Source organism: Oreochromis aureus, linkage group 5 (assembly GCF_013358895.1).
Source record: "Oreochromis aureus strain Israel breed Guangdong linkage group 5, ZZ_aureus, whole genome shotgun sequence".
Taxonomy (NCBI): domain Eukaryota; kingdom Metazoa; phylum Chordata; class Actinopteri; order Cichliformes; family Cichlidae; genus Oreochromis; species Oreochromis aureus.
Window position 1 is genome coordinate 1,062,344 of NC_052946.1, and position 25,785 is coordinate 1,088,128.

Sequence of the window (25,785 nt, forward strand, 5' to 3'; positions counted from 1 at the left end):
CAGTGTGGTTGTAGCACCCTCGACCTCGGCTCCCCCAGGTTCTTCCTCGGGCTCTGGTGAACAGTCTGAGGTGGGTAGGCCACACTTGCGGAGAACAGCACGTTCTACAGCTGGTCAGCATTCAAATGTACATCATTTGCCACGTTCTGTTGAGCCTGTACCGGTTGCCAATGCTCAGCTTGCCATATTCAGGCCATGGTGTTAGCTCCCTCGAGTTATTGTCGGGGCGCCAATACAAAAAGGGGGGGTAGATGTAGCTGGAGGGGCTACTCACTTTTCCTTTCTCTTTCGCCCCCACTTGCGCTACTGCTTTCTCTCTCTCTCTCCTGTGCTTGCTCCCGCTGCGCGCTTACGTTAACTAGGAGCCCACCTGTATATTGATTACAGGGCGGCGTTTACCTGTATAAAGGGAAGCTGGATTTTCTCGTTGGATTATTTCCTCCCGAGCTTCTGGTGCGATACAGCGGTAGATGGTGGCTTGTTGGTTAAATTACTGAGGCGATCAGGTCGTGTGATTGCTACAGGTAGGTCTCCCCTTCGATTTCTGATTTCTCCCTAACGTCGGCAATTAGTAGTTATATTTCTGCGGCCCGCTACAGCGCGGCTGTTTTTCTTTCCTTTGCTCCAGCCGTGGTGAGGAGACGCGTGAGTGCATCCGCCGTGCAGTACAGCGCCTCCAAGTTCTGGGGTAAGCCGCTTATTTTATAGCTGCTAGTTTTGTAAATTAAAGAAGATTAAGGTTAGTTTTGCCTTTTTCTTATTTGTAGGGTTTGATTGCTGCCGTGCCCTCTCGGGGACCAACCGCCTGCTTTGGTTATGTAGAGAGTCGGGCGCCTGCTCTGCTGCTGTCTTGTTTTGTTGATCTTGTTTGTTTGATTTTGTTTTGCCCTGTCTTGTTTTGTGTTGTTTTGGTTATCAGGGCTCGCAAAATTTCAAAATCCCTGGTAGCCCTTCGGGCAGGGACTCTTCAGTTTTTGGTAGCCCAAAATAAATTTAAGTAGCCCGAATAAAAAAGGGAGCAATTTTTTTTTTTTTTGTTTTGTTTCCTGTTTTGTTTCCGTTACAATGTTAAATTTAATGTATAATATTGTAACGGAAACAAAACATTAATTATAAAATTGTTGAAACACAAATTACAACATTGTATAAAAATTACAATCATCAACTCAAATACTTGGATCTAATTGAACAGAAATTTCTATGAACTTGTAAGAACTGTGTAGAACATGAATCAGTCTGTGTCAGATCCTGAATTTGAAATTTCCACTGAAGTCACGGGTAAGAGGCAAGTGGAACCAAGATCTAGGACATTTGCTTTTTGAAGTTTGCAAAGACTGCTAAATTTTGACAATGGTAGTTCACTCTTTGCAACATAGTACGCTTTTGAAAGATTTTTCAGGACTTCTTCTTGTGCTTGGTTTATTTTTAGTATGTCTTTTTGCAATTGCTGCTTGTTCTGGGAAAGATATTGCAGACTGGGCAATAATGCATTTCTTGCATTTCTCATGGGTTCTGATGGGGTCTTTCTTAAAATTACTGGTCCCAGTAACAAAGGCGCTTGTCGACTCAGAAATCGAGGGAAACCAACAACACACCCGGCAGAACATTATGTTATTTACACGGGTGCACATAAGTGGTCCGCATGTGCGCATTCGCTGTCAAAATAAGACGCGCACATTCTGCACCAAATCTCTGTGCGTTCATTTGTTTGAAGCCAGCTCACCCCCTGCAACCACTTTTCCGAGAATACGCTCTTCTTTTGTGGTTCGGACTCCTTCTGACATTTTTTTGGGAGGTGGAGGAACACTAAAGTAATTGCTTAAAGGAGCTTCTTCGACATAAGAGTTATAAACAAATGTCTGTCCTCCTCCAGAAAATCTTATGTACGCAAACGCACGTTGCAACTTCTTATCTGGTGCGCGTCTTTTATTTTGACAGCGAATGCGCACCTGCGGACCACTTATGTGCACCCCTGGTTATTTAGCTTGTCATATTGCAGCCACAGAAATTCTTTTGTCCATGAAACCATAAAGCTGAGCTTTCTTTTTGCCTTATAGTCTGATTTGTCATAACTTTTCTGTTTTGTGGTAGGCTTTTCTTTGGCTGCCCCTTCTTCACCCTGACCGGTCTTATTTGGCTCTGCAGAACTAAAATATATATCCTGCTGCTTTTACACACGCACTCACATAACGCTGAGCGATTCTCTGCGCGATCAACCTCTCACATGTTTAAGCTTGCTGCGGGAGAGTTCACTTGTCATGTTCGCATAGTAAGCTAACGATTGATAAGATGATGTCAGAGGAATTGGTGCGCAAATTATCGTCACTCACCAATCAGTACTGCCACTATACACAGTTCGCGCGATTGCAAAGTGAAAGCAAAAAACAAGAGCAAATTCAAACGCGATTTCAATATGTCACATAGTGACAGTGGCTCACCGATGCCAATGACATAATTACCCAGCTACATGTCCGAAAGAATGCAAAAGCATTGACATATATTTGTCCTTCCTATAGCCCGACGGGCAGGGCAGAGATAGATTTTGGTAGCCCGACTGGAAAAATCGCTAGCCCCGGGACGTTGGGCTAGCGATTTTGCGAGCCCTGGTTATATTACAGTTAATCTGTCGGCGGCCCGGTTTTTTCCTTGTAGCTTGCCTTGCCACGCCCTCTTGGACTATCGTTCGCTCCAGTTTTTGTGGCTGGCCGGGGCGATTCTCGGCTGTATATTGGGCTGGTTATACAAACTGGTACTGCCTCTCCCCTTTCTCCCAGCTGTGGGAAGTTGCGTGAGACCGAGCAGACCAAGGACAATCGAACCCAGCACCAGCTGTGGGCTGGTTCGCCGAGCGAAAGTATTTCTAATCAGTGCTCTGTGGTGTATATCGGGGTGTGTTGTATCACAGACCTTGGTTTTCTTTAATTGTTTCTTTCTTTTTTTTGTAGGTTGAGAGCCTGTTTGTGTCCCATGTTTTTCACCTTTTAATGTGTATGTTCTGTATTTTTATTGTAGTGGACGGAGGATCTATCAGCGGCTGTGGGACCGTAGGTGGTGGGTCGTTTTCCACGCTTCTTTTGTTGTACAGCACCAGGTGAAAAGACTAGTAGGTTTCCTTTGTGTGGTTTTGTTTTGGTCCACCGCTGCTGGTAATCCCCGGTTGTGTATATATATTTCTTGTACTTTGGGACACTGTTTTAGACATTCAGTGTGTTGTTGTTTTTTTTTTAATGTTATATAATAAATCAAACTGTGTTCATATTTGAACCGGCCTCACCGTGCATCCCTGAACCTGTGCGAACGTAATTGTCCTAATTACATTTTATTTTTTCTTTCAGTTTGTATTTCCTGGGGGCTAGCCTTCCCCCCCCCCCCCAGGTGGCGTTGTCAATTTCTTTCTCAATTCTTGTAGAACCCCGCCGACCACTTGGTCACAGATGGTTAAAAAGGCCAAAGTCAGCTCATTCAGGGTTGAAACAATCGATCCAAAGAGATGCAAAGGAAGAGGTCGAGGAGGAGGAGGTCTAGGACACCAGGGAGGAGGTGGAGGAGCATAATTGGCCATTGGGCTATTGTAAATGTCCCTGGTCAGAATGCCACTCTGTGAGCAGCCATCAGCCAACGAGGGGTGCTCCACCTCCATGCCATTCTAGGACCCTATAACACTATACTTCTCCTTGCTTTTCTTGATGGACTAAGACAACATATGTTCCAGCTGAACTACAGAGAACCAGCACAGCCAGAGCAGCTTGTTTGGGGTAACGTCAGCTTCCATTGCGCTGCTATGGTTCATGACTGGTTTACCAATAACCCAAGGTTGTCTAACATCTTTCTGCCTGCATACTCTCCCTTTCTTAACCCGATAGAGGAGTTATTTTCAGCATGGCAGTGGAAAGTGTACGACGTGTCTGTGTTCACCTCCTCCAGGCTGTGGAAGAAGCCTGCCTAGACATATCAGTAGATGCATGCCAGGGGTGGATCAGGCATGCCAGAGGATTTTACCACCACTGCCTGGCTAGGGCCAATACAGCCTGTGATGTGGATGAGGTTATCTGGCCGGACCAAGACCACAGACAGGATGCTGAGGTGGAATAATGTTTTTGGTGTGTGTGTGTGTACTGTATGATCCATGAATAAAAATGTGCCACTATATGTACATTGGGTCTTTTGTGTTCATAATGTGAAAAGGTTTTTGAGGGGAAGAACCACAAGCAACATAACTTGCCGGTTTTGGAAATATTGTTTTTAATTTATTGCACCAATGTGTAAGACTGTTGTCTTACACACGTGTGTTTGAGGCCTTGTGTGTGATGTCTGGGGGCAAACTTTGGTTTTTCAGCAAGAGTGAATGGTTTTGGGTGTAGAGCTTCATTTTGACCTGAAAATAAGATGTTTGGGAAATTGGGTGAGACGTTATGGATGTGTTTACTGTTTTGAGAATTCGAGGGATAGTTTCAAGAAATGTGTTTAAGCAATTGAGGAAAAACTGTAAATAAAAATACCAACAGTGAAAAAGTGCATTCATTTATGTGTGTGGTGGGGAAGACCCATCTCACAAAAATACAATAGTCAACAATACAGTAATAAACAACAGGGTCCATGGACTTGGAAATGTCCTGCCCATTGGTCATCCATTCATAAAAAAAAAGTGTCATGATTCTGAGGATCCGGAGAATGTGTGGTGTGTTTTTTGCCTTCGCCTCTCCCACCAGGGTGGAGCTGGACCTTGCTCCCCTGCCTCTGAACCCACCTTCAACGCACACCTGTTGCTCATTCATGCTAATCCTACTCTGGCTTCTCATGGTGAGTGATTACCCTGGCAGACTACTTAAGATGGCAGGAAACTCTTCTTCCTCGCTGGATTGTTGTACTAAATAGCGTCAGTGTAGCCCAGCCTCTTGAGCATCTTTTCCTTGAGATTTCTCAGAGTTTCTCCCTGACGTCTTTTCGCCTGTGTACAGGTTTCCCGGATCCCCTGCCTGTCTCCCCTGCCGCTTGGACCTCTGTGGATGTGTGTGAGTGAGGGTGAGCGTTTTGGATCAGACTGCTTGAGTGAGTCACGGACGGAGTAGAGAAGAACTAATGTGGGTGCCTGCCTCAGACCTTTCCCTCACCCTTGGACTCCCTGGAGCCCAGTGTTTTCTTATCCCACTGTATATATGTATATATGTTCACCTGGTGCAATATCACAAATAAACCCTTCACCTTCTCCCTAAGCTTCTGAGTCCTGTGATTGAGTCCTCTACCAAACAAATGCTGACAAAAAGTCATAAACCACAGATTGCCGGACCATCCATCAGCACTTTAGAGCCTCTCTTTATCTTCCCGTTGCAGAGAGTTCCTTAAAAGTATATCTGAATATGAACAAAGGGACAAAATACATTTTTAAAAAATCCTCCACTATTTCAAAAAATATCCAACTGAATGGTCACTTTGACTATGATTATGTTGCTCTGTAGATATTTGCTATAACTCACTTCTCCACAATAAATTAAGTATATAAATGAAATTCTGACCACTGAAAGCAAGTATTCTGCTCCTCTAGACAGAGATCCGTAGTGATGGCCAAGGCTTTGTAAAACGCTGTAACATATAAAGCAATTGTGGCAGAATTGTAACAAGGCTTTGAAACAGTCTGACACCTCCACAGTCACCCCTACTGGCCACGTCACATCTGATAATGATCTCGTGTGAAACAATGACTGAAGAAATTTTATCGGACTACTTTTGAGTGCAACTGAATTTTGTTATTTAGCAGCCAACTGACTGCAGGGTGTAAGCGCTGTCTTTGTGCAAGTTTACGTACCTGCTACCGACTCAGGACTGGGAGGACCAATCGGTGCTCCACAGTTCGTACGTGTCAGGAAGGGCACAGTGGGTGGACTCAGAAAGGGATGAGGAGAGGTTGCAATTGCTGGTGAAGGTTCAGGAGGTAAAAGTTGACCTCCTGAAGAAGGACAGATTTGGGTCAGCTATTAAATATTACAAATGGTGTTTCACTGTTAGACTTTACAATACATTTCTTAAATTGTTTACAGTATTCCAAAATCCTCAAATGTCCTAATTAAGTAAGTATCAGCCTAACTGACCTTTGCAGCCTGTGGTGAGGTTTTCCTCCAGGTCACTTCCATCCCCACAGTTATCAATGCCTTTTTCATCACACACCAAACTCAGAGGGATGCACTTTCCATTCCTGCAAGTGAAGTAAGGCTCATTGCTGCAATCTGATTGGTTAAAACCTGAAGGAAGAAGAATACAATAAAGACAGTGAAAAAGAAGGATTACTTTGGTAGTGGGCAGACAACTGCCACTGAATACTGACACACACATTCAGTGCATGCAATTCTACCTTGTGCAGATAACAGCACATGGTATGGTAGGTATGGTCAGAGGTGGGAAGTACCAAGTACAAATACTTCCTTACTGTACCTAAGAACATTTTTCAGGTATCTGTACTTTACTTAGTAGTTTTTTTCCTGACTTCTTTTTACTTTTACTCCCTGACAGACTTGTTAATTTTGGTTTGATGGATTTGAGTTGAATGCGTCAAACATCAAACCCATTAGAATTTTGCCAAAGTCAGGGGTTAAAAGTGTGGCATTTTTAAAATTCTTTGTTTGGTTTATGCCACAGCACTGGAACGACTGCAACTGTCTGTAAGCTGTGGTACTTCAGCATCTAACTAGCCCTACAGAAGAGGAGTGAACGTTCAAAGAAGTCCTGCCATTAATTAATTCTTCGATCTTAAATATGATCAACCTATCTCTAATAATCGGCTATGTACCACAGGCCTTCAAGGTGGTTGTAGTTAAACCTTTACTTAAAAAGCCATCTCTAGACCCAGCTGTCTTAGCTAATTATAGGCCAATCTCCAACCTTCCTTTCATATCAAACATCCTTGAAAGAGTAGTTGTCAAACAGCTAACAGATCATCTGCAGAGGAATGGCTTATTTGAAGAGTTTCAGTCAGGTTTCAGAGCTCATCACAGCACAGAAACAGCTTTAGTGAAGGTTACACATGATCTTCTTATGGCCTCTGACAGTGGACTCATCTCTGTGCTTGTCCTGCTAGACCTCAGTGCAGCGTTCGATACTGTTGACCATAATATCCTATTAGAGCGATTAGAACATGCTGTAGGTATTACAGGTACTGCACTGCAGTGGTTTGTATCATATCTATCTAATAGACTCCAATTTGTTCAAGTAAATGGAGAGTCCTCTTCACACACTAAGGTCAATTATGGAGTTCCACAGGGTTCAGTGCTAGGACCAATTCTATTTACATTGTACATGCTTCCCTTAGGCAGCATCATTAGAAGACATAGCATAAATTTTCACTGCTATGCAGATGACACGCAGCTCTATCTATCCATGAAGCCAGGTAACACACACCAATTAGTTAAACTGCAGGAATGTCTTAAAGACATAAAGACCTGGATGGCCGCTAACTTTCTGCTTCTTAATTCAGATAAAACTGAGGTTATTGTACTCGGCCCTGAAAATCTTAGAAATATGGTATCTAACCAGATTCTTACTCTGGATGGCATTACCTTGGCCTCCAGTAACGCTGTGAGGAACCTTGGAGTCATTTTTGACCAGGACATGTCCTTCAATACACATATTAAACAAATATGTAAGACCGCTTTCTTCCATTTGTGCAACATCTCTAAAATTAGAAATATCCTGTCTCAGAGTGATGCTGAAAAACTAGTTCATGCATTTATTACTTCCAGGCTGGACTACTGTAATTCTTTATTATCAGGATGTCCTAAAAACTCGCTGAAAAGCCTTCAGCTAATCCAAAATGCTGCAGCAAGAGTCCTGACAGGGACTAGAAAGAGAGCAGATTTCTCCTGTTTTGGCTTCCTTCATTGGCTTCCTGTTAAATCCAGAATTGAATTCAAAATCCTGCTCCTCACATACAAGGTCTTAAATAATCAGGCCCCATCTTATCTTAATGACCTTGTAGTACCATATCACCCTATTAGAGCACTTCGCTCTCACACTGCAGGCCTACTTGTTGTTCCTAGAGTATTTAAAAGTAGAATGGGAGGCAGAGCCTTCAGTTTTCAGGCCCCTCTTCTGTGGAACCAGCTTCCAGTTTGGATTCGGGAGACAGACACTATCTCTACTTTCAAGATTAGGCTTAAAACTTTCCTTTTGCTAAAGCATATAGTTAGGGCTGGACCAGGTGACCCTGAATCCTCCCTTAGTTATGCTGCAATAGACGAGGCTGCCGGGGATTCCCATGATGCATTGAGTTTTTCCTTTCCAGTCACCTTTCTCACTCACTATGTGTTAATAGACCTCTCTGCATCGAATCATATCTGTTATTAATCTCTGTCTCTCTTCCACAGCATGTCTTTATCCTGTTTTCTTCTTTCACCCCAACCGGTCGCAGCAGATGGCCCGCCCTCCCTGAGCCTGGTTCTGCCGGAGGTTTCTTCCTGTTAAAGGGAGTTTTTCCTTCCCACTGTCGCCAAAGTGCTTGCTCATAGGGGGTCATATGATTGTTGGGTTTTTCTCTGTATTTATTATTGTGCTATCTACTGTACAATATAAAGCGCCTTGAGGTGACTTTTGTTGTGATTTGGCGCTATATAAATAAAACTGAATTGAATTGAATTGAATTGAATTGAATTGAACGTAAAGGGAGTAACATTTTTTAAGTGTCAGGTAATTTCAAACACGGCGTTTCTATCAGCTCAACAAACACAAACTGTGTGGGTGCAGTTTGTGTCTCAGTGTGTTGCAGCTAAAGGTCCTGCTGCTGCATTTGACAGGGAGAACAAAAAAGAGAGAGCCAAGTTCACTCAAAGATCAGAATCAGAATCTTTATTGCCGTTGTCACAGGTACAACGAAATTAAAAGTGGTCCCCGATCAGTGCACACAAAATAAAAATATGAAAATAAAAATAAAACAAAATTCAATAAAATCAATAAATAAAATACTTAAAGTGCTAATAAGAATAGTATGTGCACATATTCACATACATTCCCACATACATGCTTCAGTCAGTGCATAGTGCATCAATTCAAGAGTGGTGTGATGGACATTTTTTAGTAGCAGCATTCAGTCGTGTTATTGTTATTGCTGTGTTTGAGTCTATTTGTCCTTGTACTCATTGCTCTGTACCGTCTGCCTGAGAGCAACAGTTCAAACAGGGAGTGGCCAGGGTGTGAGGTGTCTTTTATGATGTTTTGGGCTTTTTTAAGACAGCGGGTGTTGTGTAGATCTTCCAGTGTGGGGAGAGGGCAGCCAGTGATCTTTTGGGCGGTGTTAATGATCCCTTGGAGTGCTTTCCTCTGATCCACTGTGCGGCTAGTGTACCAAATGCATATGCAGTAGATTAGTACACTCTCAGTGGTGGCTCTGTAGAAGGACACCAGTAGTCTCTGTGTGATGTTATTCCACCTGAGAATTCTCAGGAAGTCTCTGTTGGGCCTTTTTCAGCAGCTCAGAGGTGTTCGCACTCCAGGAAAGGTTCTCCTCTATGTTGACTCCCAGGAAGTGAAACACAGCCCCTATTAATGAATAGTGGTTGGATCTCTGCCTTTTTCCTTCTGAAGTCTATTATGAGTTCTTTGGTTTTTGAAGTGTTGAGGAGGTTGTTATTGGCCTTACACCATGACGACAGCTGCTCAACCTCTGTAAGCAGACTCGTCACCCCTGGAGATGAGCCCCACCACAGTGGTGTCGTCTGCAAACTTCACAAAGATGTTGCTGTGGTAGCGAGGAGTGCAGTCGTGTGTATAGAGAGAGTAGAGCAGTGGACTGAGCACACAGCCCTGGGGTGAGCCAGTGCTGAGACTCAGGGCTGAGGATGTGTGATGCCCAACTGTCACTCTCTGTCTACGGCCCGAGAGGAAGCTGTTGATCCACATGCAGGTGCTGTATGGAAGCCCCAGGTCTTGTAGCTTGACCACCAGTTTGTGTGGAAGGATGGTGTTAAAAGCTGAGCAGTAATCCACAAAAAGCATCCGCACATAGCTCCCATGCCCCTCCAGGTGTGTTACGGCAGCATGAAGTGCTGTGGCTACAGCGTCTTCCGTGGACCGGTTTGCTCTGTAAGCAAACTAGTGTGGATCCAGGCTGCGAGGCAGTGCTGCTGTGATATGTCTGCGGACCAGCTTCTCAAAGCATTTCATTACCACTGGGGTGAGTGCCACCGGTCTGTAGTCATTCAGGCCGGTGATGTGGGGCTTCTTAGGCAAGGGGACTATGGCGGAGGACTTCAGGCAGAGTGGGACAGTCGCTTGTGCGAGGGATTTGTTGACGATCCTGGTGAAGATCCCAGCCAGCTGTTCTGTACAATCCCTCAATATTCGACCTGGCATACCATCAGGACCTGCCACCTTCCTCGGGTTAACGGCCTGCAGAGTGCGCCTCACCTCGTGTTCTTCCAGAGTGAGAGTGGTGCTGCTGTGGGCTGCATTGTTGCTGCTGTGGCTTCAATACCTCCAGTACTATGGCCTCAAAGCGGGCGAAGAAGATATTCAGCTCCTCTGCCAGCGCCAGGTCACCTTTCGCAGCTCCGAGGTTGATCATATAGTTTGTCAGATGCTGGATGCCCTGCCGCACCTGCTGGCTGTTGTTACTCTCCAGATGGTCCTTAATCCTCCTACTATAGTCCCCCTTCTCCTCTCTGATGCATCTCTTGGATCGGGCTGCGGTGTAGTGGTCCCTGTTGCCAGACCTGGAAGCGATGTTCCTCTCCTTCAGCAGCTGCTTGACCTCCCGGGTCATCCAGGGCTTTTGGTTGGGATGTACCCGGATACATTTGTCTACTCAAACAGTGTCTATGCAGTGCTTTATGTAGCAGAGAACACTGTCTGTGAACATTTCCAGGTCCTTAAATATGATCAACCTATCTCTAATAATCGGCTATGTACCACAGGCCTTCAAGCTGGCTGTAGTTAAACCTTTACTTAAAAAGCATCTCTAGACCCAGCTGTCTTAGCTAATTATAGGCCAATCTCCAACCTTCCTTTCATATCAAACATCCTTGAAAGAGTAGTTGTCAAACAGCTAACAGATCATCTGCAGAGGAATGGCTTATTTGAAGAGTTTCAGTCAGGTTTCAGAGCTCATCACAGCACAGAAACAGCTTTAGTGAAGGTTACAAATGATCTTCTTATGGCCTCTGACAGTGGACTCATCTCTGTGCTTGTCCTGCTAGACCTCAGTGCAGCGTTCGATACTGTTGACCATAATATCCTATTAGAGCGATTAGAACATGCTGTAGGTATTACAGGTACTGCACTGCAGTGGTTTGTATCATATCTATCTAATAGTCTCCAATTTGTACATGTAAATGGAGAGTCCTCTTCACACACTAAGGTCAATTATGGAGTTCCACAGGGTTCAGTGCTAGGACCAATTCTGTTTACATTATACATGCTTCCCTTAGGCAGCATCATTAGAAGACATAGCATACATTTTCACTGCTATGCAGATGACACGCAGCTCTATCTGTCCATGAAGCCAGGTAACACTCACCAATTAGTTAAACTGCAGGAATGTCTTAAAGACATAAAGACCTGGATGGCCGCTAACTTTCTGCTTCTTAATTCAGATCAAACTGAGGTTATTGTACTCGGCCCTGAAAATCTTAGAAATATGGTATCTAAGCAGATTCTTACTCTGGATGGCATTACCTTGGCCTCCAGTAATGCTGCGAGGAACCTTGAGTCATTTTGACCAGGACATGTCCTTCAATGCACATATTAAACAAATATGTAAGACTGCTTTCTTGCATTTGTGCAACATCTCTAAAATTAGAAATATCCTGTCTCAGAGTGACGCTGAAAAACTAGTTCATGCATTTATTACTTCCAGGCTGGACTACTGTAATTCTTTATTATCAGGAAGTCCTAAAAACTCCCTGAAAAGCCTTCAGCTGATCCAAAATGCTCCAGCAAGAGTCCTGACAGGGACTAGAAAGAGAGAGCAGATTTCTCCTGTTTTGGCTTCCTTCATTGGCTTCCTGTTAAATCCAGAATTCAAAATCCTGCTCCTCCTCACATACAAGGTCTTAAATAATCAGGCCCCATCTTATCTTAATGACCTTGTAGTACCATATCACCCTATTAGAGCACTTCGCTCTCACACTGCAGGCCTACTTGTTGTTCCTAGAGTATTTAAAAGTAGAATGGGAGGCAGAGCCTTCAGTTTTCAGGCCCCTCTTCTGTGGAACCAGCTTCCAGTTTGGATTCGGGAGACAGACACTATCTCTACTTTCAAGATTAGGCTTCAAACTTTCCTTTTTGCTAAAGCATATAGTTAGGGCTGGACCAGGTGACCCTGAATCCTCCCTTAGTTATGCTGCAATAGGTGTAGGCTGCCGGGGATTCCCATGATGCACTGGGTGTTTCTTCTTCACTCACTATGTGTTAATAGACCTCTCTGCACTGAATCATCTCTGTCTCTCTTCCACAGCATGTCTTTATCCTGTCTTCCTTCTCTCACCCCAACCGGTCGCAGCAGATGGCTCCGCCCCTCCCTGAGCCTGGTTCTGCCACCTAGAAAAATAGACAGCATAGACAGTGTGCTGTCAGTTTTGAGGATGGAAATCAGCCAGGACACCTCAGGAAACATCTGCTCACATCTGGTTGATTTAAGTTGTGTACATCCACGAAGAGTGGACCAATGACCAGGTTTCCCATGGTCATTGATCAATGACTCAATGGTCATTGGTCAATGGTTGTTGATATATAGTCATGAGAATTTGCATATTAATGATAAAGGAACTGACCTCCCAGCCCATTGTTCCTTCAGTGGGCTGGTTTCAGTCATTGTGCAAATGTACTGTTTATAAGAAACCTGCAGTCAGCTGAGACTGAAGAAGTCACTTGGATGATGATGAAACGTTTCTCCCATTGAAAACGTCCAGATGAACAGATTCAACTGTTTGGGATTTACTCACCTGGATGATTGCGACATCAAGACATTTGAACCCTCTTTTGAGTATGTTTCTATTTTTGTGAAACTGAAAAAACCCCCAAAAGAAAACAGAAAATGTGTACAGTCAGAGGTTAAAGTGGATTCAGCAGGTGTGGAACCCTATAATTGGTCTTAATGGCTCAGTGTGGGAAAAATAATCATAACTCACCATCATTTCTACTGAGAGATGCAGTAGATTTTCTTAGTGTACAGGCTGTGATCAGCTGACCTACTGCTCTTTGTGGATGTACACAACTTAAATCAACCAGATGTGAGCAGATGTTTCCCGAGTTGTCCTGGCTGATTTCCATCCTCCACACTGACAGCACGCTGTCTATGCTGTCTATTTTTCTAGGTGGTATAAAGTTGGTATGAAGGTGGAATTCAGTCAATGAATCTCAGCATCATCATCTAAATTCACATGAATCTCTGCTACACCTGGTGTAACCTTACTCTGACCATGAAATCGCAGCCACAGTGTATCAGTCACACACTGTTCTTTACTTGTAGGAAGTCACTTGGATGATGGCAAAATGTTTCTCCCACTGAAAACGTGCAGATGAAATTATTAAGCCAAGTGCACAAAAGTATACAGATGATTTGTTTTTAAATATAAATCTATGTGTCTGCTGCATGAGACAAAACTAATGTTAGATACAAAACTTTTTAAAACTTCAAACTATACTGAAGAAGTTCTTTTACCACAAACAGCACCAATTTACACTGAACAAAATAATCTGTTTTCACATCTCTACTCAGTGTTATGTGGAAACTGAAAGACACAATAAACCCCTGAACCAGTGACAACAAACTCAGCTTGACAACAAAACTCTTTTTTGACAAAGTGTTGTCTCCTGAAGAAAGATGCCCTGTGTTCTGGTTCTGGTCCATTTTATAATGGAAGATGTAGTAGGGACAAAAATGAATACATCTACCAAATTTGAAGAAATTACTTTCAGGCCTTCCTGAGATATGACTAACAGAAATCTGCAAATGTAACACCTCCAGGTATTGCTGACACAGAGGCACAAAAGTCTAGCTAATGAATCTAATGAATTGATCCCCTGCTGCTACCTCAAAGGGACATATCAAATTAAATATCACCAAAGAAACAAAAAAGCACTTATATAAAAGGCCTGAATGGAAAACTTGGCAAACCCTAAAAAATGCCATGTACTGTAAACACTGGTCTATTTCCAGTGACCTGCCAACAACTAATATTAAAACAAAAAACTTCTCATTGCTTTTAGAAGTACTCTGAATACTATCTACATCACTGTTTACGAATTTAAATATGAAATTTTGCACTATTCAGCAGTGTACAGTGGGGGGAATATTTTTTGATGCCCTGTTGAATTCGTATGTTTTAAACAGAAATGACCAGTCTCTCATTTTTTTTTTTTCATTTTAATGGAGAGACCAAATATCAGCCCACAGATTGGCTGTGCCCATACATTACAACGGCACATACATTGGAACAAATCAGTAAATCAATCAATTACAGATACTCTTGATCTCAGCTCTTGATGTCTAGAAATCAACCTGATCACACCTTGGGGTGCAGGGGAGGCACTCCCCCTCTGTCCCCTTCTGGGCGCCTGTGCCTCAATTTTATTCCACAACCTAGACATCCACATTACTCACACTCTCATAACACATACATATAGGGCCTTGGGGTCGGGGGATGATCTGTGTATTCAACCTCACCTCTGGCGTGGGTGCCCACCTCTCAATTTTAAATACATGTAGACATTGAGGGTTCTCAGGAAGGGCTGTGCTGATGCCTGCTGCTCTCTGGCAGCAGCACCATGCACTCCCGTGTTTGTAAGGCACTTTAGAACAGCACGCAGCAACACTACACATGAGCGGGAGGAGGGAAGTATGGGGTCTTCACACACCCCTTTTCTCTGTTAGGTGGTGGGGCTGGGAGGAGGTGTTGGCCGTCCGATTGTGGTCTGGGATGCGGGGCCTCCCTGCTGCTGCGGAGCCGGGGGCAGTCTGCTTGTCTCCACCTCCAGGGAAAGGCTAACATCTCCTGGGTCTAGGTGCGGTTTCCCCCTCTGGGGGTGAGGGTACCTGGACCTGGGGTATAGAGTATGTTTGGCGAGTGTGATTGTGTGTCCAGTGTCCATTTCTGTCTGTCTCAATGTTGGGTGAGTGCTGAGTATTTTTATATGTGTGCATGAGGGTGGGAATACACGTTTGTGTCTGTGTGCGCCTGTTTGTCTGCATCTATTTGTCAGGTCAAGTCTTAGACTCCACCTCAGACCCTCCAAAGTATGGAGGCCTATCTCCCCTCACCACACTCCCTGCTGGTGGCTGATGCCCTCAGGCATCGGTGCATACCTGAGTGTCCGGGGCTGGGCACTCAGGTGTATAGGAATTTCTTTTACTTATGTATTAATCACATTGTTTTATTGTATAATGCCTTGGTGCCACTGGATTTTAACATGTTCACACTCATACAGTAAGACAAATGGTGGGGGTCTAGTAAGGAAGTTGGGGGGAAGCAGACAGCTCCACAGGAAGAATCCTTTGTCTCTTTGAGGACTCTGGGAGGTAGCAAGGGAGTGTGAACCTTAAGGTGTGAAACAGCTGTGTACTGCCTTTTGTTCCTGGAGAAGGTATTTAACTGAGAGCCATGTTAGGCTCAGTGAGGCCCTGCTGACCGTCTGTCCCGCAGTCATGTAGGCTCTCCATCAAGCTTGGTTGTCTGTTCTTTGTGTGCTTTAATTAAAGAATGTTAGCTACCGCTCACCGCTCGTCTGCAGGCTTTATTTAATGGAAAACTTCCACAACACAGGTATGTACTGGCTCACTCCTGGTGGCTGCTTGGTGGGGCCTGGCACCCGTAGCTCGGTCAGGCCTCTTCCAGGGGGTGGGGGGCCCTCGGCCTATGGCCCTGCGACTCGGTTCACTCTGGCACAGCTGGCTGCCGGCAGAGACCGCGGGCACGTCACTGCAGCCCCCTCTGGCTTCTGCTCCGTGGCTGCTCATTGACCCCTCGCCTGAGGCTCTCCTCAGCTCTTCCCAGGAGGGTGCCACGGATGTCCCTCTGGTGGTCCTCCTTGGGCTCTCGCACTCTGGGGCCTCTGGATGTTTGGGGCCTGGATCTCCTCCATGCCTGCTTCATGCCCTGAGGGGTGGGGCCATGGCTCCCCACACCCTCTAGCAGATCATTACATGGAGAAACCTTTTGAATACAAGCGCGCTCAAACTCACAGGTGTACACACAGGTGGTCACAGACACAAACCACACCCTTTCTTAGCTGCTACCTCAATGCACATTATGCACTGTTGGTCCTGTGTGCTGCACAACAACATTCAATATTTAGTATTTACTGTTTACACTTAGCTAGATTAATGCGATGGTGTTGTGTTTATTATGCTGCTCTCTCTTTTTTGCTTGTTTTCTCTTTTTTTTCTTTTTTCCCTCTCAACAGGTGATCCGGGAGATTTTTTCTTTTTAAGTGTCCTTTCTCACTGTCCCTCTTCCCTTCTGTTTTTCTTTTCCTTCATCTTTCTTTCTCCCGTTCCTATCCCCCAGCTATGTCTGTCCCGTCTGTAACAACTGAAAATAAAATAAAATAAAATAAAATAATAACAACAAAGGTCGATCAAACAGACCAAAACGGCAAGGCCGTGATGAAGCACTTGGCAAAGTAAATTCATTGGGTATCTTTGTTGATATTCAGACAGCAGTTCTGATGGCTAAAGAACCAAATGGGACAGGCAAAAAAGAAAAAAAAGAAAAAAAAAGAAATCACACCTGCTCACAGAACCGATTTCTTCCATTCCAACCTCAGCACCACTCTGGGCAACATCAAAGAGCTGTCAGCGACAACACTGCAGACCTGCACAAGTTGCAGGAGTGACCTAGCCAGTCTCCAGACCTCAGTCCTATAGAAAATCTGTGGACAGAGCTCACGTTTTGAGTTGCCAAGTTGCAGCAAAGACACCTAAAGGATTTAGAGAGTTTCTGCAAGGAGAAGTAGGCCAACAGCCCCCAGCTCTACTTCTCAAATTAAATTAACACTAACTTTAAATGATGCAGCATCTGTCTATCCTGTTAAATCTCCAGCGACATTTTGTATCTGCAAAATAATAAACGGACAATATCGGTATATGAGATTTTGGTCATATCGCACAGCCCTACATTAAAATACAAGATGTGTTATTCCAGTTTCTTACAAGCTTCTTCTATCATCACTGTGGGTTTTTGCTTTTAACTTCAGCTGACCTTTAAGTAGGAGAACCTTCCTAAAATATGTGTTTGATTAAAGGTCTCCTGTTTCTTAGCTAAAGACTGACATTCAAACACGCTTTTATAAACTTTACCGTGTTTTTCTTACCCAGTCTGAAGGAGGTGAAGTCCCCCACAAAGTCAACTCGAGGCTGAGTCCCCCTGGTCACCAGCCTCAGGGTCAGGTAGTTTCCTGTGGACAGCACTGGTCGGGGTGGGCTCTTCCCACAGAGAGGAGGCCCCAAGGGAGGCGAACTTCTGTCCCGACCATCATAGAACTGAACGTAAGAGCCGGCATGACACGGATCTTCTGAGTTTTCGCCAGAGGTAGACTGCAATCTGGGGCTGAGAGGGGCAGAACCGTGGGGGGACGGAGACTCTGGCAAGACAGGTGCAGGACTCAGGGGGGCCACTCTAAGCAAGCTGTAAACCAGGAAGAAGCGGAAATAGAACTGGACCTTGTCTTTGGGAGAGCTGGCCTGCATTGTCAGGTGGCAATCAGTCCCCATGATCACAAAGTAGTATTTCTTGGATTCCTGGTGTGAGTTGATGATCATACCGTCACCTTGGATTGTCTGGCCACAGAAATCTGCCACATTCACTGACAGGGAAGAAAAAAACAAGAGACTAAATTCCCACATATTACACAGTCAAAACAAGGTTGTTACAGATTTTTTAAAAGGCTACTACAGTTTTTGATCAATTTCTCTTTATTAAAAATCAGCAAACCTGAACACACTCTGTGTTTTTGGGTTGTGTTGTTTTTGTTTTTTGCAGTATTTGAAAGTATTTCGAACCTTTATGGTTGTTTGAGTTTATGCTGCTTTCCTTTCATCTTAAAGCCATTGTTGAGTAACGTCAGCCAACACATTTCAGCTTGCTGAATATTTTCTCTTTCTCATTCTCTGTAAACTGTGCACATTTGACTTCATTGTCTAATTTTTAATGTTCTTACAAACCAAAAGAATTCAGTCGTGTTTTTTTAATTAAACTAATGTTTGCACATCAGCACAGATATGGATTTGCAAACGAGATGAAGGCTTCCACCTTTCTTCACAATTACCAACCCAACCAGCTTTTTGGTTTATGTAGCCCAGCTAGAAACAAAGAGCCGTGGAAAGTAATTTTTTTTTTTGGTGTATGATGTAAACAATTTAGTCATTTCTTTCTTTTTTGTTTAAAGGAAGATGTGGACAAATAAGATTATCTGTTGTCGTTTAACTTGGCCAATCAGCAATGAGCTCCCAGCGACCCTTGCTGTTGACCTTGATCACATGACTTTCTGTAGTTGGCATTTCGTTCCTGTTCATACAATGCCATGTGCCAGAGAAATTAATGTTCCCGAAGTCGAATTGCTAGGAGTTAAAAGCAAGTCTGCTGCAGTTGTTTTTGGTCGTTCAGAGTTTCACCCTGTCATCGGTGAGTAAGAAAAGTGGGGAAAACCTAATTTGTTAAGGAGAAAAGGGCAGACTTAACGAGACGGAAAGTCCGCTAGCCGCTAAGCTAACAGCTAGCGCTCACGCTAGCAGAATTGAATGTGTTTCTGTGTGTGAAATGGCTAGCGACTGCGAACGTATTACGTTTAAGGAAAAAAAAAGAAAAGAAACAAAAACAAAAGAAATGGCCCTAATCAGTTTTACGTGTAACAATTTAATTCAATTGTAAGCCGATTCTCAGATCTTCAGTTGTGTTCTTTGAGTTGTTTATAATGTACAAGTCTGGTGAGCTACTGTGAGTTGCTGACTGCAGCTACAGTGTTAACTCTAGAAGCTGTGTTTTTGTGAACATTGTCAACCCTTCAGGTTGATAAAATTATCGCTCACCTAAGAGGATATGATGCTGCAGTGATATATTTTGTTGTACAACAGAGCTAGCTGAATTAAGATATAGAGTTACACTGATACTTATTGTTCATTCTGAATGTTCTAAGTAAGTGTGGCTGTTTCACAACGGTGTATGTGACTATATGAACCTGTGATCTGTTTATAGGTCAGGTTTTTTTGTTATCTCTTAAAAGGATGACTCGACAGACGGACCCAGTCTGAAGCAAGCCCCATCGAGAAGCAGTGATTCCACAGTTCCAGTTAACTGGATGGCGAGCCAACCCAAAAGTGAATAAAATTTGCTGAGGTTTTATTGAAGCCAAAGTTTCGTTCCCATTGAAGCTTCAGATACCTGCAGGACTACGAACTTTCTTCCTTCATCGGAGTGTGGTAGGACAAACATTAAACAAACTGAACGGGCCCCAACGATCCATCAGTTACCAGACATTATTCACTCATACAATTGACTCAGAGGAAGCTGTATGTGCGCACTTTTATTTAGTTTGTTATTTTGGGGGAAATATTTTGTATTTTATTTTTTTGCTTTCATTACATTTGTTTGCAGCTGCTGTGTGTCAAATATAACAAATTTGTGAACAGTCTACTGTGGTGTGGCCCCTCCTTATTGATGTTTATACCTTGGGCTCCTGCCGATCCTAGATTTTCTGATTCTGTGCTAGTGGGAGTTCAGTCATTCTTAATAATAATTCGTAAGTTGGGTTACATTTACACTTTACTAAAATTTGAACTTCTTCTTTTCTGTTTTTTTTCCCGTTGTTGGGTCTATGCAGAGTAACGCTGGTGCTACCATTTTTTCAGTCATCTCTGGCTAGCTCTGGGATGTTTTTATCAGCCTTCAACTCAAAATGTGCGCACGAAATGTGTTGCTAACCAGTCTGGTGTTACATTAACCCTTTCACACACAGTGCTCACTACAGTGGACAGCTATTCAAAGGCGGTTTTCTTGTATTTGTGTCAGTGTTGATGGTATACTTGCACATAAATCACTACACACTGATGTGTCACTCCATACCCTGCCACCCACTGGTCACCCACTGGTACATGTAAAAAACTCTTTGAAAAGTACATTTAAAAAAAATTAAGCTCAAAAATCTTTTTTCAAGCCTAAAGATGAACAAAAATACATAAGAAAAAAATCCTGATTGAGGCTGTCACAATTCATGCAGGACAGGTTTAAATGGTGGTTCTAGGTAAGAAGATAAAGATAAGATAAAACTTTATTAATCCCTCTGGTGGGTTCCTCTGGGAAAAGGTAGATGTTGTCGTAACTTTTTTCTTTTGATCCCATACACCCCAAAATTCAATATTTGCTAAATAAGCCCATTTAACCAAAAGTCATGAAAAATAACATAATGTGGTTTTAATTTAACAGAGTTACAGAATTATTAAAATGCCAAGGAGATCAAAATGACACCCTTGGCAGAAAAATAATAAGGAACAGGACCATTTTAGCCTGATAGGTCTGAGTCAGTTAAACCACATCTGAAGAGCAGATACTCGGAGGACACACATAACAGTGTAAACCTGGTCTGCTAAATCTACCGTGGGATCAACGTCTAAGAAGCAACTCATCTAAAGGCAGGAGTGTAACAGATGGGCTCCGGCCTCCACACTGTCACCCATGGCCCCTTCCCTCTGGGCCACAGGCCAAATAATGAGGAAATTTATGACCGCCCCTGAAGTTTATTAGCTTTGTTTCCATGGCAACTTGATCATTCTGCACTGACTCCTGGGAATGTCCTGAGGCACATGAGCCCCTGTTGGTGGGAAACAGCTCATCCCCTCCACATGACCTAAGTAAATACAAGACCTGGAGAGGATACCATCCAAAACATGGGCGACCAGAGGGCACAGGGCCTCACTAAAGATTTCTGCAGGTTGAATATTCAACTCATCTTTCAAAAATGTATTGTAAATTAAGTCTATGTTGTTGAGCTGACAGATGAGGGGTTATTCACAATGCTCACGGGTTATATTTAGATTTGATTTGATAACTTTTGTATTTTAGTAATGGTTTCTTTTCTTGGGCTGCTTTCAAGAGTTCCTTGAGGTTAAAAATGGTGATTTGATCAATTCGTATATAGTCCTTTTCTACTCTCCCAGAGCACTCAGTGTTTTAGACAACATGCACTTTTTCTCTCTACGTAATATTCACACACACTCATACTCTGATGGATGCATTGGGAAGCAACTTGGAGTTAGTAACTTGCTCGAGGATATTTGGCCTGCAGACTGGAGCAGCCAGCAACCAACAACCAGTCAACAGTGCCTGTCCAGTGCCTCAGCTGTACAAGCACTCAAGAACACATACAAACAACAGAAATACACTCACTGGCCACTATGTTAGCGACACCATTGAATTGAATTGAAAGCCTTTATTGTCATTATACACAGTATAACGAGATTAGAAACAGCTCTATAAAAGTGCACACGTGCTTATAGCACATTATAAAAACTATACAATAATTTAACTATACACGTAATATAAGTATAAATACACAGTACAGTACTGGATGACAGAGACAGACAGGCAGAGAATTAATGGTATTTCAGTTCAGATTACTTTTTGTGCAAGTTTGAGTTGAGTATGGTGATAGCTTTGGGGAAGAAGCTATCCCTGAGTCTGTTTGTTCTGGCCCATATGGATCTGAAGCGCCTGCCAGAGGGCAGTAGGTTGAAAAGATGGTAGCCGGGGTGAGTAGTGTCCTTTAAGATGTTTCTGGCCCTGCTGAGACAACAGGAGTTGTAGACGGCAGACAAGGAGGGCAGGGGGCAGCCAGTGATTCTTTGTGCTGTGTTCACCACCCTCTGCAGTCTCTTCTTGTCTGGCTCCGTGCAGCTGGCGTGCCACACTGTCACTGCATAGATCAGCAAGCTCTCGATGGTGGATCTATAGAAGGTCACCAGCAGCGGGGGTTTTAGTTGCTCCTTCCTGAGCACCCTTAGGAAGTTTAGCCGCTGCTGGGCCTTCTTGACTAGCGCCGTGGTGTTAGCTGCCCAGGAGAGGTCTGCAGAGATGTGGACGCCAAGGACTTTGAAGGACTCCAGTCGCTCTACACATTCACCGTTGATGTGCAGGGGGGCAGGGGCAATTCTGTTCTGCCTGAAGTCCAGGATGAGTTCCTTGGTCTTGGTGATGTTAAGTGCCAGGTTGTTTGATGCACACCATTCTCCCAGTCGCAGGACCTCATCTCTGTAAGCCGCCTCATTTCCCCCTGTGATCAGCCCCATCACTGTTGTGTCATCAGCAAATTTACAATGATGTTCTTTGGGTGGGCGGGACTGCAGTCACATGTGTAGAGGGAGTAGAGTAATGGGCTTAGTACACAGCCCTGGGGAGACCCGGCACTGAGGTCTGTTGACAAAGAAGTCCTTTATCCAAGAGCAGGTGGGTGGCGGGAGCCCCAGATTGGCTATCTTGGTGATCAAAATGTCTGGTATTATTGTATTAAAGGCTGAGCTGAAGTCAATGAAGAGCATTCTGATGTAGCTCCGCTGTTGTTCCAGGTGGCTCAGTGCTGTGTGGAGAGCAATGGCTATGGCGTCTTCGGTGGATCTGTTAGTCCTGTATGCGAATTGGTGTGGGTTCAGAGTGGGGGGGTTCACTGCACAGAGCACACGCCTCACATGCTGTGCCTCAAGAGTGAGTGGGGGGTTGCTAGAGGCTGGTGTGGGTTGTGGTGGTCGTTGGGGTGGTGTGTCTGAGTGGTGTGTTTGAGACTCAAAACGGGCAAAAAAGCTGTTCAGCTCCTCTGCTAGCCCCGCGTCTGAGTCCCTAGGTGTCACAGAGCATCCTTTGTAGTTGGTAATAGTCTGTATGCCCCGCCACACCTGTCTGGGGTCGTCGAAATGTTCCTTTATTCTCCTCTTGTATTTTGCTTTGGCGGTCCTGATGCCCCTCCTTTGGTTGGCTCGAGTGGTGCTGTACAGTGCTCTGTCACCCGACCTGAAGGCTGTATCGCGGGCCTGGAGGAGCGTACGGACCTGGCTCGTCATCCAAGGTTTCTGGTTTGGTAACAACCAGATGTAGAAGGCATCCCACTGTGTGTGTTCAAAGCAGTCCTGCAATCAGGGGCGGGTGACCTCGGGCCAGGTGGTGATGGTCCTCTTTATGGGCTTTGTTTGCCGGCTAAGGGGGGTGTATGCTATATGCTAGTACAACATGCTGGAAACATGTCTCAGAAATTGTGCTCCATGACATGACATTGTGGATTTGCTGCACATCCATGATGAAAATCTCCCGTTCCACCAAATCTGAATGTTTTCTATTGGACTGAGTTCTGGTGAGTGTGGAGGCACTCTGAGTTCAGGAAACCTTCAACCAGGACCTTCGCCTGTGTTGGAACCAGCTCCCAGTGTCAGTTCAGGAAGCAGGCACCCTCTTCACTTTCAGCATCAAACTTTTGTTTTTCATCCTGCAAGCTTGGGTCTTTGACCATGTAGTTGATGTTGTTCCTGGGATCTGCTGGAGCCACTCGCCTAGCTTGGGAGTCACTGCACCAAGCGCTCCGATTACCACCACTGTTACCTTCACCCTCCACATCTTCTCGAGCCCTTGGTATTTCTCCAGCTTCTCGTGTTCCTTCTTCGTGATGTTGCCGTCATTCAGTATCGCTACATCTATCACTATGGCCGTCTTCTTCAGTTGGTCCACCACCACTATGTCTGGTTGGTTAGCCACCACCGTTTTGTCCGGGGTGGCTGTAGCTCAGGTGGTAGAGCAGGGCAGCTACTAACTGGAAGGTTGGTGGTTTGATTCCAGTCTGCATGCAGGGCAAGATACTAACCCCATGTTGTGTGAGTGTGAATCTTAGATAGGGAGCACTTAACAGCTTAGCTTGGGTGATTGGGTGAATGAATGAGTTGTATAGAGTGCTCAGATAGAGTAGAAAAGTGCTATATAAGAACCAGTCCATCTGTATCTGGAAGTCCCACAGGATCTTAGCTCGGTCATTCTCCACCATGCTACTGGGCATGTCCCATTTTTCTCCCACAATTAAATTATTTGGTCTCATATGGTGGGAGCATAAGTAAGACAAACCCTTTGGTATAACAACATCAGCCACCACATCACCATCATTACTTTAGAGGTCTGGTCTAGGTTTGCTCTTGAATTTGGCTCCCATCTGTATATTTCATGTATAATAATTAATTTATTAAGACACAAAAGACATTTACATGCAAATACATTTTAGCAGCCTAGCTTAATCGTTTCTAGTGATGAAGGACCCTGGAGTGTACATCATACGTGTTTGTCTCACTACCGACTTATATATATTATAAATATATTATCTCCCCCTTCTAGTAATGCAACTTCTGCATGCGTGACGTTTCAGGCTTTGGAGAGGCAAAGTGTGAAATGGACACGGTGGACTGTGACACTTGTTTGAGATTACAAGCAGAATTTTGTTGGGCATTGTCTTCATGGACCTTTAGTTCAAAAGAAGTTATGTAGAAAGCAAAACGTGTGTGATATACTGGGTCAGTGTTCCTGAGCCTAGTCAGTGATTTCTACTTTAGGGACAGCAGTGCAGCCTGAGCGCACACTGAAGCACCAGAACGTCTCAGCCTCTCATGTTTTTGAAGTAATTAGTAGAAATACTAACAAATAAACTTGTCCTGGTTTATTTGAAACGTGTTGCTGGTGTTTTTGGAAAAACCCCGTTAACGCAATTAAACAGAGAGATTTAAAAATGATTGCATGTCATAAAATGCTTTTGTTTTGTTACCTTGACTTTCACACACTTAACGCAATCAGAGCGTTGTGCACAGAGAAATACAGCGGGCACTCGTGCACCAAACCTCTTCTAGCTGAGTTTGTGGAGTATTTCACACAGTCATATCTGGGTGTTAAAAACTTACCGGTGTCGATGGCTGAGGTGGAGAGACTCATGAAGCAGCGCAGCAGGAGCAGCAGCGTGAACACCCGCTGATTGCAGCTCTCCATTATCCAAAGTGGGATACGAATGCGAAAAGCAGAGTAGGGTTCAGTCAGTTCACAGGTTAACAGAGTCACTTTAACGTAAATTTGTCACATTTGTCCAAAATAGAAAGTGCAGCATGCGAAAGTGTGATTGTCTGTTTAGCGGTGTGCTCCTCTCTTCTGTCACTTTGTTATTCGAGTTGGACCTTCTCCTCTCGTGTCCAGTCATCTCCTTGACAACACCCAACAATCACACACACACACACACACACACACACACACACACACAGTCTTTGTTCAAAATAAAGGTCCACTCACTTGATGTAAACTTCATTTAGTTAACTGAACTCTCCTTCTTCCTTGGGCACTTTTAGCTGCTTCTCTAGTTTAAGGCTATATCAGTAAAGTTATGTGCTTAATCAAATCTTACATCATTACAGGGGTTCCCAAAGTGTGGGGCGCAGAGCCATTGCAGGGGGGGGGCGCAGTATGAAAAGGGGGCGGGGGGGAAACAACGCTTGGACACTGCTAGCATCATGGACAGGTTTTTGACGGGGCTCCCACACAAACGCAAACCAGGAGATGAAGCATTGCTGAATATGTTTCCAAAACTCCTAGCAAGACCAAGGAGGTTATTGTCAACTTCCAGAGAGGCCACACCTGTCACCCCCCATTGACCATCGACGGCGCTGCGGTGGAGAGGGTGAGCAGCACCAAGTTCCTGGGGGTGCACATCAGTGAGGACCTCTCCTGGACCACCAACACAGCATCACTGGCCAAGAAAGCACAACAGCGCCTCTACTTCCTGCGCAAACTCAAGCGGGCAAGTGCTCCA

General features: G+C 44.3%; 1 protein-coding gene and 1 long non-coding RNA gene across 2 annotated transcripts; one reads left to right on the top strand and one right to left on the bottom strand.

The window, feature by feature from the left end:
- Nucleotides 1-477: 477 nt before the first annotated feature.
- On the top strand, nt 478-814 carry LOC120440177. The gene is made up of 3 exons (XR_005613043.1): nt 478-524; nt 600-688; nt 768-814. It is a non-coding gene; the product is annotated as an uncharacterized LOC120440177 (long non-coding RNA).
- Nucleotides 815-5,795: 4,981 nt separating this feature from the next.
- On the bottom strand, nt 5,796-25,269 carry ldlrad2 (low density lipoprotein receptor class A domain containing 2). Its single transcript, XM_039612188.1, has 5 exons — nt 24,890-25,269; nt 17,545-17,784; nt 17,293-17,490; nt 6,087-6,236; nt 5,796-5,944 (listed from the first exon to the last, which is right to left on the bottom strand). The coding sequence occupies exons 1-5, from the start codon at nt 24,972-24,974 to the stop codon at nt 5,796-5,798; spliced, it is 822 nt and encodes a 273-aa protein (XP_039468122.1). The 5' UTR covers nt 24,975-25,269.
- Between the last annotated feature and the right edge of the window lie 516 nt (nt 25,270-25,785).